The 20,870-nt window shown below is 39.5% G+C and overlaps 1 protein-coding gene across 1 annotated transcript in view; it reads right to left on the reverse strand.

The window, feature by feature from the left end:
• The window catches only part of PTPN14 (protein tyrosine phosphatase non-receptor type 14), a 1,716,286-nt gene that overhangs the window by 328,371 nt on the left and 1,367,045 nt on the right, over positions 1 to 20,870 (reverse strand). The window contains exons 9-10 of the mRNA XM_044061300.1: positions 4,782 to 4,869; positions 2,604 to 2,692 (exon numbers count right to left, since the gene is read on the reverse strand). Of these exons, the coding sequence (XP_043917235.1) occupies positions 2,604 to 2,692; positions 4,782 to 4,869 (177 nt within the window). The remainder of the gene's footprint in view (positions 1 to 2,603; positions 2,693 to 4,781; positions 4,870 to 20,870) is intronic.

Consider the following 20,870-nt stretch of genomic DNA (forward strand, 5'->3'; position numbering starts at 1 on the left):
AATTCCTGCATTTCTTTATTTTCTGCACATTCAGAAATCAACATCATTTTCTGTTTTAGCAATCCCATAACATGTTGTTGATACTTGAGCATATGAAATTGACAGTTTAAGGCCCTTACTGCCAAGGTAGCAAATGTATAAACCTTTTTTTCCCCATCTATCCAGTGCTCTTGAATCTCTGTCAGAGGGGGTAGGGTTTTTTGCTGTTGAGGCCTTAACTCCCTTTGAATCCTGTGAAATAGTTTCAGGATCAGCAGCAGGGTTTCTAAATAAGAATTTATGTGAGTCGGGGACCCTGTAATATCTGTCAGGCTTGTTGGGAGCCGGAGGTAAGGAGTCAGGGGTCAAGCTTGACTCTGAAAACACATCATCCACAAGTCTAAAACAGGAAGTATGGCTAAAGACCTGTGCTGAGGCAGAAGAAGGAAATCCCTGAGCCACTTTTTTGATTCTAAGAAATCTTGACTCTCCCAGTGAAAATGCTCCCTCAAAGTATGCAAGGTTTCTCCAAATGAATAATCCTCAGGAGGTGATGCAGATGGTATAGACTCCTCTGCATCTGAATCCTCACAGGGAGGTATAGATAATTCCTGATCAGAAGAGGAATCAGAAGAAATAGAAACCTGATCTGAAGATTCATAATCAGTGTCTTGCCTAGGCCTCTTATCTGAAAGGGGAAAGGGTACCCCTGATCAAGGTAATAAGGTCTTCAGCCATTTTGATCATCTGTTTTTTAGGCACAGAGGCCTGTGCATGTGGCTCATGCATCAGTTTTTTAGTTTTAGAAGTTGCTTTTGTCTTTGTTTTTGCAGCTGTCGTCGGTTTGATATACAAATGTTGAGGTCTGAATACACCCTCAGAAGCCGGTGCCTGCTCAGCGGCTCCAGACCCATCCGAGGGAGACACATCCGTCGGTCCAATACCTTGAGTATCTCACGGCATGCCAGACTCGCACATGGGTGTCGGTAGAGGCCTGCGACTTGAAAGTAGCGGTTATCAGGGGCTGCAAAAGCACCTCACTGAGTACCAGCGACTGGCTTAGGAGAAGCTTCATCGTTGGTTTTGGATCTCGACTGTCTTTCTCTGTCCTTTTCTTTGTGTTTTTTATGTACTCCAGTAGTCGGATTGCTATCCGACAACATTTCTGGGTAGTTAAATCTATTTCCAAAATACTTTGAGTCAAAAATATACCGACTCTTAATAGTGCTTTGGTTAAATCTAGCACAACATCGACAGCCAGGCATGTTCTGATCAGGGCCTAGGCAAGGAATACAGTATAAATGGAAATCCTTATGAGGTATTTGCTTCCCACAAGTAATACAATTATTAACTTTTTCTGACATCGGTATGGAGCAAGAAAAACGTTTCCCCAACGGGGTACTTAGCTTTAGTGATGACTTCGGTTCTGAAACTCAAACTCGAATATTTCAGTAGTCGACCAACCGGCACTTGCGAAATGCTTCTGCTTCGGGCATCGCGCGGCAAGAAAGACTAAAGAAAATGGCATTGGCTGCATGTTTTACACCCCTGATGACCTGACATCATGGAAGAGGAGACAGCAACCGACGCAGGATCCAAGACTTTGGAACTCAGGCCGACTGAGGGCAACCTGCCAGCAGGTTACCCAAATGTAATGACTGCAACAGTGAAACACGAAGAACATCTAGACAATGCTTGAGGGCAACTGGGAATTGAAGATAGCTTCCCAATGATCCACTTGACAGCAATGCTAGTAATACTCCTTTCACACGTCCAATGTGTACATACCAGTTTACTGATGTAAAACAAATCACCATCAGAAAAAACAAGTAGCTTTTATTACAACAAGCAGAGCTTTTGGTCAAACAACTTTCTTCACTGCTAACCAGGTTGTTTGACCGAAAGCTCTGCTTGTTGTAAAAAAAGCTACTTGTTTTTTTTCTGACGGTGATTTGTTTTACTTCAGAAAATTGCTTTTCTTCACTTTATCTTGTATCAGCGTGTAGTAAGTTACACACCAGTTTATCCATAAGTGCTCTTATAATTTTGATCAGTTTCCCTTGCGTGCTCCTTACTAGCCAAATGTCCTTTTCTTTAAACAGCCACTAAGCCTTGAGGCAACAACTCGGATGTTACATTACAACCAGTATTTTGTCTGAAGATGCAAGACTGCCCCAATGCCTTTTCAATATTGTCCTCGCACTAATCACCACAGTATGTTACTATCCTTCATCAATGCCATTTGACCCTACATGGCACAGGTCAGTCTATGGCTGATTAATGACTGATGATCACAGTCTTGCTTTGAATTTCCTATGGCTGTTCTAGTTCATACAGTTTTATTGGAGCAGCAGAAAATGATGGGCTAAGGTTTCTAAGCAGCACAACAAAGCACCAGTACAACAATAATCAAGCTTCTAGTACATTCTGACTTCACATTATTAAATGATGTCATAACCTATAGCTCTGGTATTCTACAAGACCCATTAGAGCCTGTGCATTGAAATGGCGCCTTTTCTGTTCTAGATTCTCCTGCACAAAAAGTTGATGAGAAAAGTCCTGATAGTAAAACACAAACAAATGTTACTGTAGTTTCTTCACTGAAAATCATTAAATTATTTTACCTGTATACTGTGGTTGGCCTTCCAGTTCTATACTTGATAAAAATACCCATGAAAGAAACACCAATTTGAACGTCATTACCAATGTTATCCTGCAAAACAAAGGGGGGGGGGGGCAGGTTAACAGAGCAATACAGCAGAACCACAAAAAAAGCATAGAAAAAAGGCAACCACTGCTACAGAACCAAAGAACCAAAACAATTTATTAACCTCTCTAGTGTCTTGGACAAATCCCTTCAAAGAGTACAAATCAAATTTAAAAAACACACTGTTAAATAATACCATATATTAAAATATTCACACATAATTACTACTATAAATGATTAAATACTTCCAATTACATTCATTGTTTAGCCCTTCTGGAACGAAGGTACCTATTTTTAAAATATGTACAGTTTCTTTGTATAACAAGTATCTTTAAGATACCCTAATTCACCTAATTTTAATAAAACATGTTCCAAAATACAACCACTCAACAATTTAGCATCACTATGATGAAACTCCTTGAAATGTGTAGCAACAGGGCTTTCTAAACACAATTTAATGTCCCTAACATGCTCTTAAAATCTGGTTGTAAAAGCCCTTTTGCTTTCTCCAATGTAAAATAAATCACAAGGACATCATAAAGCAAAGATAATCCCTTCAGTATTGCAATCAAACTGTTGAGCAGATTTAAAATTCATCCCATTAATTGTAGGAAAAAAAGATAACCACCTGATTACATACAGAACATTTGCCACATTTAGATGTTCCATAACTTGTAATAACTTGCCTATACGAATTTATTATAGGAACTAATGTGTGAAACACTCTCAGAGCTTATGGCAGGTAGAGGCATTCAGACAATGGCACTGAAACCAAACTTATCTACAGACATATCTGGGGTAAGGCAGACAGAACCAATATAAAGCTGCAGGAAGAAAACTGATGGTCTTTCACCTGCAATTAAATGGACTCATGTACATTAAATACTACTACAGCACTTTAATACATGGACAGTAAGTTTGTCGAGAAATATAAGAAAAGATGGTTGTGCTGGAATGTGTACAAATCACATGTGACACAGCTTTAAGATACGAATGGCCAGCACAAGTGAAAACTCACACGGACTTATGGTTACATCAACAACTGCACTAGGGATGTGAAAACAGGTGCCATAACAAATTAAGGGTATGCTGCAACTGCTTTGTCTACTCTATCTTGTGTGGGCTTTCTGCAAAACACTAACCTCAGTGACAGCAAAGTTAAAGTATGCCCACTGTTACGAGTTCTGTGTCCTGTGGGAATAACAGATAATTATGTACCTTTATTTTAACTGGTGGTTTGAGCATTCTGTGTCATCTTTTTTGATGACTTATCTTTTTAGTTCAGCATCACAACAATTATTAGTGCCAGCAAAGATTTTGTTGTTCTTTTTAATTCTGGTGTTTAGTACACAGTTGTGGTATATTTACTGACTGCTGCAGATGATGGCTCTGCATAACATTAATAGTTATCACTTCTTATATTTGTTGTGCCTGCAAATATGCACATTGAACTGCAAGGATTACAGTGGATTAGCTGTAACAAGCTGAAAGACTGCGGCCATGAGAATGGGCTAAAATTACTTGTAAATAGCCTTCACTACTGCTGTTGTATAATGCATGTGTGTACAAATATATACATACATGTGTGTATATTTACACACACACATACATATGCGTGTGTATATAAATATATATATATATATATATTTATACATACACACACATACACACACACACACACACACATATATATATATATATATATATATACACACACACACACACACACACACACACACACACACATATATATATATATATATGTATGCCATTCACATCTGAGAATAACTTATTTAACTTTACTAAATTATCAATAGAAAATACTGAATGGAAATGTATTTATTATTACTTGATAAGAAATTCTTGCATTATTTCATGTCAAGAGGGAACACACAATGTAATAAGACATGGTAAATCTCTGTAGTACAGTAACACTGATGCCTGAAAAAACTTAATGCTCTACAGAATATCTATCATCCCCTTCTTCAGCTCATCTTCATAAATGTATAAAATCATCCTTGCAATGCATTCATTTACCTCTTGCATCTACATCACCAGATCTTGAAATGGCACAGTTTTGTTGCCAATACCATACCTTTGCAGGAAAACATTCTTCCCCAAAACCATCAAGTTGTTCTACTTCTTTAGTATATGCAAATTCGGCTTCTGCTGTTGGCATTCCACTGCAAGAGAAACAGCAAAACTCAAAAAGAAAACTCATGAAATCAATAACAGACTGAAGCTAATTAAAAACCTTAATTAGACAGTCCTACTAAATCTGCACTACATTGTAATTTATCTGTTTAATCCATGTCAGTGTTATGAAATTCCCTTACAGTCACAACTGCCTGTTTATAATAAGAGCTACTTTTGACAGGGTATCTTAGGAGTCACCTGACTGGGTAATGGACTCAGTGCAGCGACCGTCTGGTTCTGCTCAAATTCCAGCAACCATTTAACTTTTTTTCTATAACAGAAGTCCTAAAACCAATTGAAAGTGAGCAAAAAAAAAACTATACTGGAATGACAGTCATTACTAGAGTTGGTACAGTTTCTTACCGGTATAGTCACTGTAGTATGATAACTGGAAGTAAAGTAGAAAGTCTCTGAAACTTCATGAAGGTGATGCTGTAATGTGAAATTAGGTTAAGGAAACAGCTTGTGTGTCTCCAGAATAGCAATGCCATTGGATGTATTCATAAAGGCAACAGAAAGCACAGTAGGAGCTGCACACTATAGAGAGAGAGGTTTATTGTGTTTACTATCTCTCTTGTCATTATCTACTTTGGTGTGAAAACAAATGATTACTTCAGTCTAGCTCAGAACCATAGTGTGAGATGTAATTTCAACACTTACTCCTCTTTCCTTACACATCTCCTAGTTCAGTCCACAGTCCCGAAGTGATTTATTAGCCATTCCCTTTGTATCTGTACGCCTCTCGTCTCCCTCCCTACTCCTCCTACTTCTCTACTTCTTCTTCATTTTTTCCCTCCATTTCTCTAGAACATTTTCTCTGACTCCTCATCTCTGAGTATCTCCTAATCCATCTGATTTCCCATTTCTTGGCTATGCCCCAATCTTTCTTTCCACCTTTTTTGCTCACCTCCATCTCTCTCTCTTGCCATTCCACTAAGACCATTTAGATGCCACTACCACAAGCCAAGTGATGGAATAAGAATATATAAGAATGAATAATGTCTGTTTTGTTTTATAACAATTAAGTCCTAACCATACATAAAAATTAACTGTACTGTTTTTCTAAAAAAAAAACATGTAGACCATCAGTTTTATCCTGGTTACAATGCATTGTTGTTATTGTCTTTCGGCTTTTCCCGGTTAGGTGTCGACACAGCGGAACTCCGGTCCGCTAATGATTGGCAGTAGATTTTTATGAACGCCGAGGTGCCAGCTCGACATTCAACCTTCAAAGAAGGTACGCCCATTTACGCATGTCTTTCGAATGCCCACCCAACCGCGGGGAGGACATGCAGACTCCACACAGAAGGCACTCCCCGCACTCCAGCAGCCGAGAATCGAACGGGAGAACCTCTTGCTGTGAGGCAACAACGCTACAGCTGCAGAGGACTAAAAATAGGCCCATTAATTATATTCCTAATAAGTTTTTTTATTTTTGCATTAAAATACCTTTAGTTTCCACAGAGTAAAACTACTCAAAAAGAGAGACAAATATAATAAATCAACCCTCAGTATTGCAACTGTAAATATCAGCCACAGTAAATGTCATACCATTCATTTTCTTAAAATCACTCACTGCCTATAAAGGGACAAATAGAACAATTACCACAATGGATAGTGCCCTTGCAGATTACAGTGGTAAAATTTTCAACAAGGTCTTGAAACAACTATGAATCAACATACCCCCAAACTTTTACCACCACAATAAGAAATAAGTACACTCCTATATAATAAAGAACTCATCCAGTATCTGAAATCAAAATGCTCCAGCACTTTTTAGCAATTTGAGCTATACCAGCGTATGTTTTTTATTAACTAGTTAAATTAATTAAATGGTTTAAATAATTAAATCCTATTGACTGGGTTAGTACTGCTAGGCTAGTGGCATCTTTTCAGTGGAGAACCAAGCTGGTATTTCTATTACTAAGCGGAAATTTGGCCAGGGCATACAGAAACTTTCCCTAACCATTTTGATAGGTGCCATGGGGTCTTTTACATCCACCTGTCCACCTGAACTACCACCATCTCATGCAGATGGACCTTAGTATAACATATCATCCAAAAGATGGCACATTCAGGAGTGAAGCAACCCTAATGCTCCAGGAGTGGGTAAAAAACTCATAGCCTTCTGGTCTGCTGCCACCAAAGGTGAGTGTACTACCTGTTTTATGCCACTGCCAATGACCTATATTATACACACATTATAGATTACAATGGGAGACAAAATAAACCTGATGCAACTTAGGAGCCACATTTTTATTATAGGAACTAAGTGGACTAGACAAATAATGTGTATCAGTCCATGAATCCAAGCTTCTATTCAAGAGCAATAACTATTGGTGAGCTATACTATTAGCCAAGTAATAGGCATCTATGATGTCATCCAGCTTATAACCTCGTTTTACAAACATCTAAGACAAAATCTTACTGTCATCCAAAAAATATCACATACAGCTATATGGTCTTCTCATCCTCAATTATTCACCCTTAAGAAGAGAAGCCAAAAGGTTTGATGGATGGTAGTCTAGCATAGATGTAGCCTTTCACAATACTTTACTTTCTAATTTTAGAATTCATGCAAAGTAAAATCCAAGAAATATTTATCAATAAGTGACATTCATGTGTCATGGAATAACTAAATCTACTGGCAGTTAAAGCAGTTGCAAAAAAATCCACTAATTTGCTGTCCCTCTTAGACACAAATACCAAATCATCAAAAAGTTAGTAATAAGACAATACTTTTTGTTGATTGGTAGAGTTCACTACTGAAGAGATAATTTCTATCTCAAACAAAGACATAAATTAGACAAGCATACACACATGAAAAATTTGCACCCATTGTGGTATATTTCAAATTATTAAATATCTAGTCTTCAAAAACAAATGTTAATAGACAAAAATAAGTCAATTCACCCTGAGATGTTTTCAAGGCTTCCATACCATATGTATTTCTGAAGCTACCAAAAAGACTGGAAATATCAACAGTGATCCAAAATATATCATCATTCTAATAGTCTGTGATATCGTTTTTCATTTTGTTTTGTTTTTAATAGTCTGTGACATTTTAAGCAATAAGTCAAATGTGTACCTAATATATGATTCTAATCCCATTACCAGTTTTATTATGTAGTTATTAATCACCCTCACACATTTTCACTTAATGAACCAATTACAGAAATAATTGGTCTATTGGGTGGAGGGGGTACTACCTTGTACACCTTAGTGTAAACAGTAAAAACACATCAATAATCATCAAGAAAGTACATTTTTGTCTACAGTCTTACCTAACAATATCCTAATTTAAGACTTTATCATAAAAAAATTGTGATACTTCTTAACTGCTGAATATTATTTACGTGAATCCATCTTAATATAAGTATTAGTTTTATCAAGCTGATAAAGACACATATTTTTTACTGGTGAGCATTCATACTAATTTTATATCTCTATCTGCCTGCTTAAAAAATATATTACTTCTAAGTTTGTTTAATGACTTTCACTGCATTTTGTCAAAACTGAATTTGTATTACTTCATTTTTTTTTTCAGACACTGTAATTCATTTTGCTTAGAACATGACAAAGCTTTACTACCACCATTAGAGATTTCAAAAATATAATCACTCTTTAAATCATTAATACAAGACCACATGATAGAGTAAAAGATAAAATGCATTACTAGCAGTGCAATCATCAATACAAAAAAACAAGAAACATTATCAGAGAAGTCCAAGGTCCATCTATTCTAGAGACCCCTCTAGGATAAGGCCAATCCATTTTATCAAAATGTTCAATTAAATCTCATTTACTAACTGTTGAGTTTTTACTGGTAGCTAACACAGGACGTGTTTTGTTGTTGTTTTTGTTTTTGTTAACTTCCTAAGAATTTTAAGCAGTCAATATATGTTCTTTGCAACTATGGAAGGACTATGCAAGTAAAGTTGGTACCTAAATTATAGATGGGCAATTGCACATTAGACAGATTAATACACGGAATATTTAGAACATTTTCTGAGTTGACCACTCACATTATCCAAAGCAGCCTACTCCCCATAAGTAAGACTACCAATTGTCTCAACAAAGTTATTAAAAGTCATTTATTAACCTTCTATACTTTTTATTTGTCTTGCCCTGCAAGATTAAATTATAACTTACAGCCACCTCCTTCATAGGCTCATAGGAATCTACTAGACTAATGACCACTAGAGCTTTATAAGACTAAGCATGCAACCCAAATGTATCCACAGGCTATTTTGCCTTAGAGATTGTTTTAATTGGTATATGTTAGGGCATGATTGAACTGCTGCATCTGTCCATCAGAAACATAAGTGTCAGACCACAGATGAAATTCTGACTTCCCATCCACTGGTCCAGATTATGCTTGAAGAGGGTTAGGGAAGAGTTCTGCTACCTGTGGATGGGAAGAATATTCCAGAGAATGGGAATTCCCTGATATACATACCTGTGCCTCTAACATGTATTATTTAAATTGCAAGTAAACTTTAAATCCTTGGATCTATAAGTTCTAATGCTGTTCTTTTTCCAAATATACAAAAAGTCCAACAAAGTGGGATCCAATGATGCTGTGTATGCCATGCATAAATTGCCTGTTAGCAGTCTGTAGAAAAAACAGTATAGGGATAGGGCTTTGAGGTGATCTGCAGAGGGCATTCTGCTTACACCCTGTATTCTTTTTGTTTAAAACCACTGTAGAAGTCCCAGTTGTTGCATGTGCCTGGTCAGGTACATACCAAAGGAAGCATTATACTCACTCTAAAGACCTTAACCTGGTATGTGACATTTACAGAACCTGCTGGAGGGACAGATTTGTCTCCCAGAAGTCACCACACCTTTGGAATGGATGCCCACTTAATGTCAAACAGAGCACCTCATTGGCCCTCTTCAAATGCAGTCTGGACGACTGGATGGGTAACCGTAAATTCATCCTAGGGATTCCACCTCTGTCCCTCTTGGACAGGGCCAATTGGTGCTAATCACTGAAATAAGGGTAGAACTTGGCTAGGCTTGTAAGGACCCTAGGGTCATTAGCCTAGTACTTTCCTGTGATCCTATGATACTCAGTGATGGGTCTGATGAGGGCTGAGTATAGTGGCATGATGAATTCTCTGGACCTAGATGCTATGCCCACAATTAAAACCTGAGTGACATACAATGATTTTCTTTCTACCTTTGACACATGTTGGTCAAATACAGGTTACTATCTACACGAGTCTCTAAATCCCTGCCTACTGTGTTTACTTTTAGGGGTATTTTATTGATGAGATATTTCCCAGGCTGGCCAAGTTAACAAAAGGTATTATTATTATTATTATTATTATTATGCATTTCTTGGCACTGAGGTTAAAGCATGAAATTGCATTCTATAATATAAATTTCTATCTTTCCCAAAGTTGTTATTACTACTGGAGCCATAACTCATTGGTGTTGAATTATTTACTGTACTGAGTTAGAACGTTGTCGCCTCACAGTAAGACGCTGTCAGATTCGATTCTCAGCTAGCGCGTCTTCTATGTGGAGACATGTGTGAATGGGCGTACCTTCGTTGAAGGTTGTGCATCAGGGCTGGTAACTCAGCACGTAAAAATCAACTACCAATCATTAGCGAACCGGAGTTCCGCTGTGGCGACCCCTATCCGGGAAAAGCCGAAAGACACAAACACAAACTGAGTTAGAAGATGGCATAAACTCAGTTCCTAAGGTACCATGCAACAAATTTCAGGAAGCAGAACATGGAAAAACTTTAATTAATACATTGACAGAACCCTAAATTCAGCCACCTGACCTCTGCCTCCCTCTTCAGTTGAATAACCCTGTTTTCTCCAAATGGACACCTTATTCTGAGAATAATCAACGGTATCTTTTTTATTTTATTCTTTTTTTCTCTGAACTAATTTATTTTCAAGATTTTTAATTTTTTTCATTATATCTTGCAAAGTTTTGACATGGTGGAAATAGAAGTTCGTTCTTAAGTAACTGATGAATAGAACAAAATTCCCAGGGTAGTCAATTCTGTTTTAAGGTGTCCCACTGAATCAATATTTGTACTCATTCAAAGGTACCTCAATTGTGCTGCTGTGAACCACCTTAAATACAGCCTTTTCTCATTACTGTTATTTACAGTAAAAAGGAGTAGATGGGGGTCTTATAAACATGAAGATCCCAAGGCCTAATGTCTAAATCAATGATTCTTAGGCTCTTGTTTTAGCAATTATTTGTCTCAATCCACTGATAACCAAACAAGAGAAGCAGCATTCAGAATGTTGTTATGTTGTTCTCTAATAAGACGGGGGAAGTTCTCTCTATTATTACTTTCCTTATCTTAACTATTTAAACACATCCCTACTTCTTGATGTTCCTGCAACTTCACCTGTTAAGGCTGTAGGAATGCCCATTCCATCGAATGTATTAGAGATCATAAACAACAGAAATAACAAATAACTACCAAAATACAAAATAAAAAGTAATGGTCAAGACTTTAAATAAATATAAATTATTCCCATAGTACTTCAGCACTCAGCCTTGCAAGGAGGATGAAAAGACTACAACAAATGACATCCAATAAAACTCTAAATCAACTAATAAACCACTAAAAGACCATCAATACTCAAAGGGCTAACAATTACACTGATTAGTTAACCAGAAAGAAGCACCCTTAATTTACAGTCCTGCTTAAAGCCACCAGAAATCAAAGTATTAAAGGAATAAACTCCACCAGAAATGTGGTACAAAACAATAGAGCCCTGACTGTGACCCAGGTTACTGGTGCCAGACTACAGGCTCTGGCAAGGTAGCCTCATCTCCTTTGAGGGGACAGGGAGGGGATTGCATGCACTTAGGGGCACACTGGGCAGTGCTATTTCCCTGGTGGAGACCAAGAAATTCCCGCTCATGCCTCAAGGCAAGAGACAGGGCTGTCCAGAGGGTACAACCCTCATGGAAGTGAAGGCATAACCTCTGACATCAGCACATTGCAGCTTGACAGATACATGCTAGTAGAGCCAGTGAGATAGCAAAATAAAACCTTCAACATGCCCTAATGACTGTACGATGGTCTCTCCTGGACAACCCTCATACCAGTGAAGGAGAAAAAAATGGCCTGATTGGTCAGGGAAGGGTCGATGATCAACAGAAAGTTGGAGCAAAGGGCCCAAAAAATAAATAAAGCCTAATTTTAATGTAACATGTTTTTAAGTTCTTACCACTTGTAAAAGTTAACTTCACTTTTTCAAAAACAAATACTTGTAGAGCATCAGTTTGGCTATTATGATATTGCTTAAAATGTATTGCAAAATGACAAACATAGACGCATTAATTATTTTCCTAATATGTTCTTTCATCCTTGCATTAAAGAACTGTTTTAATTCGCCGGAATAAAACAACTCTCAACTGTAAACATCAACCTCAGAAACTTTCAATCCATTCATTTTCTTAATCATCAGTTTCTGGTGTTTTATTTTCAGCAGTTACTGAATACCTTACCTTTGGACAGTGGTGAAACAAGTCAGGATACTCAGTTTCCTTATTTTATTGTACTGGAGCAATGGTTTTGAAATTCCAGATGCAGAAGCAGAGAAGCTAATGACTCCTCAGGAGATTGTAGATTATATTGCAGACAAGAAGGATGTCTATGAGTAAACCTTTTGTTGGGAATTTCCATTTTTATCCTGCAGTAGCTGAAGATCAGGCAGAAGCGGGCAGGGTGAAAGCTATCGATGTCTGAGCTCGTGTTTATACTGTGACTGTCTGCTCCATCATTTGGCCCATTTTAGTGGGGCCATTGTATTTAAGTTGTAAAAATGTTCAACCTCAATAAATAAGTTTGAATAGTGTAAATCAGTTGTATTTTACTACCCAAATCTTCACTATAGAAAAGTGAAAAGCACTCTCCCGTTAAATGCAAGTAAATGAAGGCACTGGTTTAATATGGAAGTTCCAACCTTTTGTCATATAATTGAGATATGATTACCCATATGTCACATAAAAATGAAAATTAAAACTAAGTATGGCTTTGGTAGCGCTAAATATGTGCAGTAACGTATGACAGTTAATTTGGTAAGAAAGCACTCGTCTATCAGACTTCCTCCGTAGCATTTTCTTTTTAGCTTTCTATTTTTCCCTCTGAGTTTTAATGTAAATTGTGTGGGTGTTTAACATACTTTCTCCCTATTGTTTCTCTGCCCTTAATCTGCACGTGTGTACGCGTGCGTGTGTGTGTGTGTGTGTGTGTGTGTGTGTGTGTGTGTGTGTGTGTGTGTGTGTGTGTGTGTGTGTGTGTGTGTGAGGCAACCTTTTGCTTATTTAGAAATTGAAATAATTGGCAAGCAACATTTATCTGATAGTGTGCTGTAAATGTTACACATGTACTGTTTTTGCAGTGACTCATCACTGGTCAGCATTTATTATGCTGCATTGTGTACTTAGTTTTGTCACTTGAGTTGCATTCCACACCCTCTGTCAACTGCTTTTGCAGAATAGCTAAGAAAGTACAGTTGTGTACACCTACCATAAATGTAGATGTTCGAGTGTCTTCACTGTTGCAGTCATGACTGTAGGGTTCTCCCCTGCCGGCAGGCAGCCCTCGGTCGGCCAGAATCCCAAAGTCTGGGTCCGGCGTCGGCTGTTCAACCCTGCTCCCTGACGTCAGAGCACCAGGAGTATAACGCTGACAGCCGACGCCATCTTCTCCAGTTTTTCTTGCCCCAGATGTCAGGAGTCCCAAAATGAAAATGGTCCCAAAACCTTTGCAAATACACCTCAGAAGAATGGTGAAAAAAGGAACCACACAAAAGTAAAAATAAGAGGGGACAGGAGGGAGGGAAACCCAGACTGCAACAGTGAAGACACTCGAACATCTACATTTATGGTAGGTGTACACAACTGTAATATGTTCATCGTGTTTCACTGTTGCAGTCATGACTGTAGGGTAGAATCCCAAAGCTGTAAGAAAGGGAGGTGGTCATAAAGAAGGTGGGGCAGCTAAAAGGCCCTGCAAGACCGCAGAGGCAAAGCCTGCCCTAGACTTAGAGTAGAGAGGCAAACTGTAGTGCTTAGAGAAAGTATGCACTGAACTCCAAGTTGCAGCTTCCAAAATGTCCTTGGTAGGAACTCCCCTGAGGAAGGCTGCAGAAGTGGCAGCAGCTCTGGTGGAATGAGTCCGAATGCTCCCTGGGATTTGCTTTCCATGGTGTGAATAACAACATCTTATTCCATGAGCAATCCATTTAGAAATGGTTTGTTTAGAAATGGCTTTACCTTGGGAACTTGATGCATAAGAAACAAACAATTGTTCTGATTTTCTGATGTCCTTGGTTCTGTTCAGGTAAAAATGTAGCTGTCGATGTACATCCAAGGAATGTAAGATCCTTTCCCCTTTATTTTGAGGAGTGGGGAAAAAGGTTGGCAAGTGGATAGTTTGATTTAAAGCCACTTTGGAAACCACCTTAGGCATGAAAGTCGGATTAGTCCTCAAAGATACCCTGTCTTGATGAAAAATAATATATTGTTCCACCACCATAAGAGCTTGTAACTCTGAAACTCTCCTGGCAGAGGTTAGTGCCAACAGGATAGCTGTCTTCCAAGATAAAAACTTGATGTCAGCAGAAGCGGCAGGCTCAAAAGGAGGCAAAGTTAGTTTTTCCAAAACATAATTGAGATCCCAAGCAGGAATAGGAGGAGATCTAGGAGGTCTTAAGTTCTTAGCTCCTCGTCTCATGAGCTGGTGGGAAAAGATGGGAGGGTCTGAATTATAATGAGCAGAAATAGCAGAAGCATGGATCTTAATGGAAGAGAAAGAGAGACCCTTATGTAAGAGATCCGTCAAGTAAAGAAGAATTAAAGTAATGTTAGGAAGAAGAGGATCAGAACCCTGAGCCTGCATCCAGGAACAAAATCTTTTCCAATTTCCTGCATAAGATTTTCTAGTGCTAGGACTTCTGGCTTCTAAAATGACATCCATAACCTGCTTGGGTAGGAAAGAAGAAATCAAAGGTCCTGGATTAACCAGGCCGCCAGGCTGAGAGTTCTGACATGAGAGTGTAGAACCTGACCCTGATGTTGGGACAGAAGGTTTGGAGACTGAGGTAAAATCCAAGGGGGCTCCAGGCATAGGTTTATTAGAGTTGGATACCAAAACTGCCGAGGCCAATTCGGAGCCAACAAGATTATCATCTTGGGTTTGTCCTGTTTTATCTTCAATAAAACTCGTGGAAGAAGAGGTAGAGGCGGAAAGGCATATCCCGAGAGGTTCCTCCAACTGAATGACAGGGCATCCACTTTCCAAGCCTCTCTGTGGAATGTCCTGGTGCAAAAATTCTGTAGCTGATGATTTAGATGGGATGCAAAGAGATCTATGTGAGGACATCCCCATACTGCTGTTATCATCCTGAATATTTTGGTGTCCAGCATCCACTCGTGTGGATCCGAAAGGTTTCTGCTCAAACTGTCTGCCAGTAAGTTTTGTTTCCCTGGTAGAAACTGAGCTTGAAGATCCAGATTGCAAGCTAGAGCTGTGTTCCATAAATCCATGGCTAGTCTGCAAAGGGGGTAGGAATGAGATCCCCCTTGCTTGTTTATGTACCACATAACTATGGTGTTGTCTGTCCGTATTAGTAGTTGTCCTGGTTGTATGAGATTCCTGAAGGCCAATAGAGCTTTCTGAACGGCTAACATTTCCTTTAAGTTGATAAGCAGGTGCTTCTGATCCTTTGTCCAAAGGCCCTGCAGACAATTGCCCTGAAAATGGGCTCCCCAAGCATAATCCGAGGTGTCCGTGGTTAGAATCTGAGAGGCAGGAGGTAGACGGAAGGGCTTCCCTTTGTTTAGAGCACATGCCCTGGACCACCAAAGAAATTCCTTTTGAAGGCAAGGAAGGACAGGAATCAGTATGTCCAAACTGTGGTAATGCTGAGACCATACACTTTTTAGGTACCACTGTATTTTCCTCATGTGTAGTCTTGCATATGGTACGAGAAGGATGCAGGAGGCCATGTAACCCAAAGCCTGCAGGAATTTCCTTGCAGATAGATGGGTTAGAGTTGCCAAGGCTTTGAAAGTTGATGCCAGCTGTAATTGTTTTGCGGATGTCAGAAATGCCATCTGGGTTGTAGTGTTTAGAAGAGCACCCAGAAAAGTTATCTTTTGTGATGGTGTCAAATTTGACTTTTTTATGTTTACAGAGAATCCCAGGAACTTGAGGAGGTTCTGTACAAATTCTAGATGCTGGAGTAAGACATCCTTGCTGTCTGCCTGAATTAGACAATCGTCCAGATAAGGGTAAATTTGAATTCCCTTGAGTCTGCAGTAAGCTACTACTGGAGCCAGGCATTTGGTGAAGACCCTGGGCGCAGTAGACAATCCAAAGGGCAGCGCAGAGAATTGAAAGTGCCTCAATCTGGCCTTGAACCTGAGGTATTTTCTGCGATCCTGCCTGATGGGAATGTGTAAATATGCCTCCTTTAAATCCAAAGTCACCATCCATGCATCTTTGGACAGCATTGGAAGTAACTGCTGTAGAGTAAGCATCTTGAATTTTGGAATCTCTAGAAAGGTGTTCAAGACCGACAGATCCAGAATGGGTCTCCATGAATTTTGCTTTCTTGGGACTAGAAAGAGCCTTGAGTAAAACCCTTTTCCCATCTCTGAAAGAGGTACCAGTTCTATGGCATTCATAGCCAAAAGAGCCTCCACCTGGTTTAAGGCCTCCATCCATTGATGTTTTGGAAGGTCTGGCCATCCGCTTGGCCTTGGCAAAGTATGAAAATGGAATTTGTAACCTCTTGAAATCACATCCAAAACCCATTTGTCCTGGGTTATTTGAGTCCAATTTTGGTAAAAAAGAGAGTTTTCCTCAAAGAGGGGCTTCCAGGCAAGACGTTCGTGCAGCCCAACAGAGGGAGTCATTGAGTTTGTTTCCTTTGAGACTGTGGCCTGTCCTCTCCTCCCCTAGGGGTAGAAGCAGTCCATTGCCTTGGTCTATAAGCAGCTTGTGTTTGAGGCCTCCCTCTGGAGCGTCTATATCTACCCCTTTGAGGCCTGTCTGAAGAGGGAAAGGACCAGTTTTTTGATGGCCAATTCCTGCTAAATCTAGGAGGCTGTACTTGTAAGAAATCTTTAACTGTTTGCATGGATTTTGCCTTATGCTCCATCTTTTTAATCACCTCTTCAGCTTTAGATCCAAACAAAACATTATGCTGAACAGGAGCATCCAATAATTTAGCCTTTACTTGTTCAGGTAAATTTTGTTCCTTTAGCCATGCATGTCTTCTAATGACTGTGCCAGAGGCTGCAGCCCTACAAGAAGCCTCCAAGGCATCAAATCCACAGTGTAAAACATGCTTCCCAACTTGTTCAGTGGCATGCAATAAGTCATGTAATTCCTTATCCTCTGCACAGGCAGAAATGGAAGTAAATTTCTGTTTTAAGACAGACAAGAGAAATTGCTGATATCTAAGCATACGAAACTGACAGTTTAAAGCCCTAATGGACAAAGTAGCAGAAGTGTACACCTTTTTGTCCCATCTTTCCAAGGCTCGAGAATCCTTTTCAGTAGGAATAGGATTTTTGGCAGTAGCGGCCTTAACACCCTTAGGACCCTGAGAAATGGTTTCAGGGTCAGCAGTAGGATTCTTGAATAAAAACTGATGGGAATCAGGAACCCTGTAGTACCTATCAGGCTTAACAGGAGCAGGAGGAAAAGAATCAGGGGTTAAATTAGCCTCCAAAAAGGCATCATCCACAATATCCAAAACAGGAGGAATAGCCAGGGGCCTATGTTGGGGAAGAAGAAGAAAATCCCTCAGTCTTTTCTTGGATTCTGAATACTCCTGTCCCTCCCAGTGAAAATGTTCCCTCATTTCATGCAGAGTTTCCCCAAAAGAAAAATCCTCAGGAGGAGAAGCTGAAGGAATGGATTCTTCCGCATCAGAATCCTCATAAGGAGGAAAAGAATATTCCTGATCAGAAGAAGAAACTGAGGAAACAGAAGCCTGATCAGAGGAATCATAATAAACATCCTGCCTTGGCCTTTTGTCTGGAGGGGGATGAGAACCCCTAATCATTTTAAGTAAATCCTCCGCCATCTTGAGTAACTGTTTCTGTGACTTGGGAGCCGGTTCAGAAGAGGCCTGTGTTGAAGTCTTTGATTTAGAAGGAGTCTTTGCCTTTGTCTTTGGCTTTGCCTTTACTTGAAGCTGAGTAGGCCTGAAAACCCCTTCGGAAGCCAGTACCTGCACAGCGGCTCCGGACCCATCCGAAGGAGCGTTGTCCGAAGGTCCTGCAACAGAGATATTTAAAGGCCTGGTTGGCTCCTCATGAGAGTCCGTTTCGGTTGTCGGTTCTGAAATGGCCGACGACAGGGGCTGCAAAAGCACCTCACTGACGACGGCCAAACCTGAAGCTGGCTCCACATGTGCGCTATCATCAGATTTGGACCTCGGAGGCCTGTCTTTATCCTTGTGACGCTTGTGAACTCCGGTAGATGGAAGCGTATCCGACGACATTTTGTAGTTAAATCGTCTACCGAAGTAATGAAAAGCAAAATCGTACCTTCGCTTAATTGTACGTTGATTGAATCTAACACAAAACCGACAACTAGCTACGTCGTGGTCAGGGCCCAAGCAAGGAATACAGTAAGAATGAAAATCCTTATGAGGTATTTGCTTCCCACATGAAATACAATTATTAACTTTTTCTGACATCGGAGTGGAGCAAGAAAAAAGTTTCCCCAACGGGGTACTTAGCTTTGAGTGGAGAAGAAAGTCTTCGGACCGAAGTACGTAGAAATATTCGTCAGGAGTCAACCGACTGGCACTTGCGAACTGCTATCACCGCACGGCAAGAAAGACTGGGGAAGATGGCGTCGGCTGTCAGCTTTATACTCCTGGCGCTCTGACGTCAGGGAGCAAGGTTGAACAGCTGACGCCGGACCCAGACTTTGGGATTCTGGCCGACCGAGGGCTGCCTGCCGGCAGGGGAGAACCCTACAGTCATGACTGCAACAGTGAAACACGATGAACATTTGGTGTGCTTTCCTCTGGTGAAACTGGAACGCATGTCTCTTAGTACAGCATATTTTTCTTGAACTGCTTAAATTAGGAAATGCAGAAGTGGATAGTTTTTGTGAATGCATGTATTGTAAAATAGCTTCTAAATGATGTGCAAGTAAACTGCAATACTGCATCTCACTTGAATGTCCTGAGATATCTGTACAGAAGAGACTGTTAAATTTATATGTTAACCTATTTTGTGCAACTTTCCAAACAGTGTAATGTTTTTCACATGCTACAGTTAATGTAGACTTTCATGTGTCGACTATGGTTTTTGAAAATAATTTTGTCATAGTTAACATTGACAACCTTTGTTTCATTACAAATTAAATTTCCATTTTCTCACCTGGACTGGTATACTTGTGGCAACGTGTTTCTTCTTGGATGTTTCAGTCTTTGTACCACCACTTAAATTAATGCACTTGACTTAAAATTCATGCTGTTGGATTGAGTAATATCTTCAAATCTAGTTTATTATCACACTTGTACAGGATTGACAGCATTTTAGGAACAAATAGCAAGCTTAAATTTAGTGGGAATTGTCTGCTGTCAAGCTGCTGTAACATAGCATGATCATTTAAGGAAAACTGTATGGTGAACACAGTACGATGGTGTGTGCACGTTAAAACAGCTTTACTCCCTAGTGTTTTTGAACATGATGAGATTTGTTCCTTTTAATGTTTCTTAATTGCATTTAAACAAATTTACTGTTCATCAGTCATGCATTATGGACTCATAAGTTGCCTGTTCATTAGACTACCTTCTAAAGTTTGTAACTTTAAAGTTTTCATCATAATGGTACTCAGTAACAGTCGTTAAAAGATACTAATTCAGCTAGTTGTCTGCTCTGCATGTTTTTTAGTTTTTCTTTGTTTCAAACCCTAGTTCTATTTTAGTATATTTGTTCAGTGTCCTGCATGTATTCTGGGCCCCCTCCTTTTCTCTATATTAATCAATGACCTGCCCAAAGTTATCCCACAGGCAACTTGTATACAGTACGCAGATGACTCTACGCTAATCTGCTCTGCCTCCACTCCCACAGAATTACAATCCCTATCCCAAACCACCTTCAACAACGTAGAGAACTGGCTTAATAATCGTCATCTCTTATTGAACCCAAACAAAACCAAACTGCTACTTTTCTCCCCCACCTGTAAGCTAACACCACCAATAATTAGTCTCTTCTAACAATGGCACCATAATTGCTCCTGAACCTTGCACTAAACTACTAGGTATAATCATTGATAACAATCTGAATTATGATGCCCATATAGACAAAACCATAAAAACAGCAAACAAAAAAATAGGCTCCATGTATAGGATTAAGAAATTCCTAACCCCAACTGCCAGAGCCGCCATAGCTCGCACACATCATCTGTCATCCCTTCTCTATGCCTCACCCATCCTCACAAATCTATCTAAATCAAACCTCAACAAAATCACCAGCTGCTATAACAATATAGCAAGATTTGCCACAGGCTCAGCCTACAGAACCCACCACGGTCATAATCTTCACAAATTAGGCTGGCTAGAACTACCCAATCAGATATACTATAACCAACTCGTAGTTATTCATAAAATCCTCTACCAACCTACCAGTACCCTGATTCTAACTACAATTATTACCACCTATAGCAACCTAGCATCCCTCCACTCATCCAGCAGAATGCTAGTACAAACGACCAAAGCCTACAACTCAGCCAGAGATTCCTTATTCTCCAACTCTGCTGGAAAACAATGGAACTCCCTTCCTCCGGAAGTAACCACTAACAGCTCCTTGTCTCAATTCAAAATATCTCTAAAGACACACATGCATAATGACTGGCTATGTCCATGTCTAAACCCTGACTAACCCATACAATAATGAGGCTGAGGTAGACAAAAAATAGTCATGCTCATGTCTAAACCCTGACTAACCCAAAATATAC

This window comes from Protopterus annectens, chromosome 1.part0, assembly GCF_019279795.1.
Source record: "Protopterus annectens isolate FY-2018-M chromosome 1.part0, PAN1.0, whole genome shotgun sequence".
Lineage (NCBI taxonomy): Eukaryota > Metazoa > Chordata > Ceratodontiformes > Protopteridae > Protopterus > Protopterus annectens.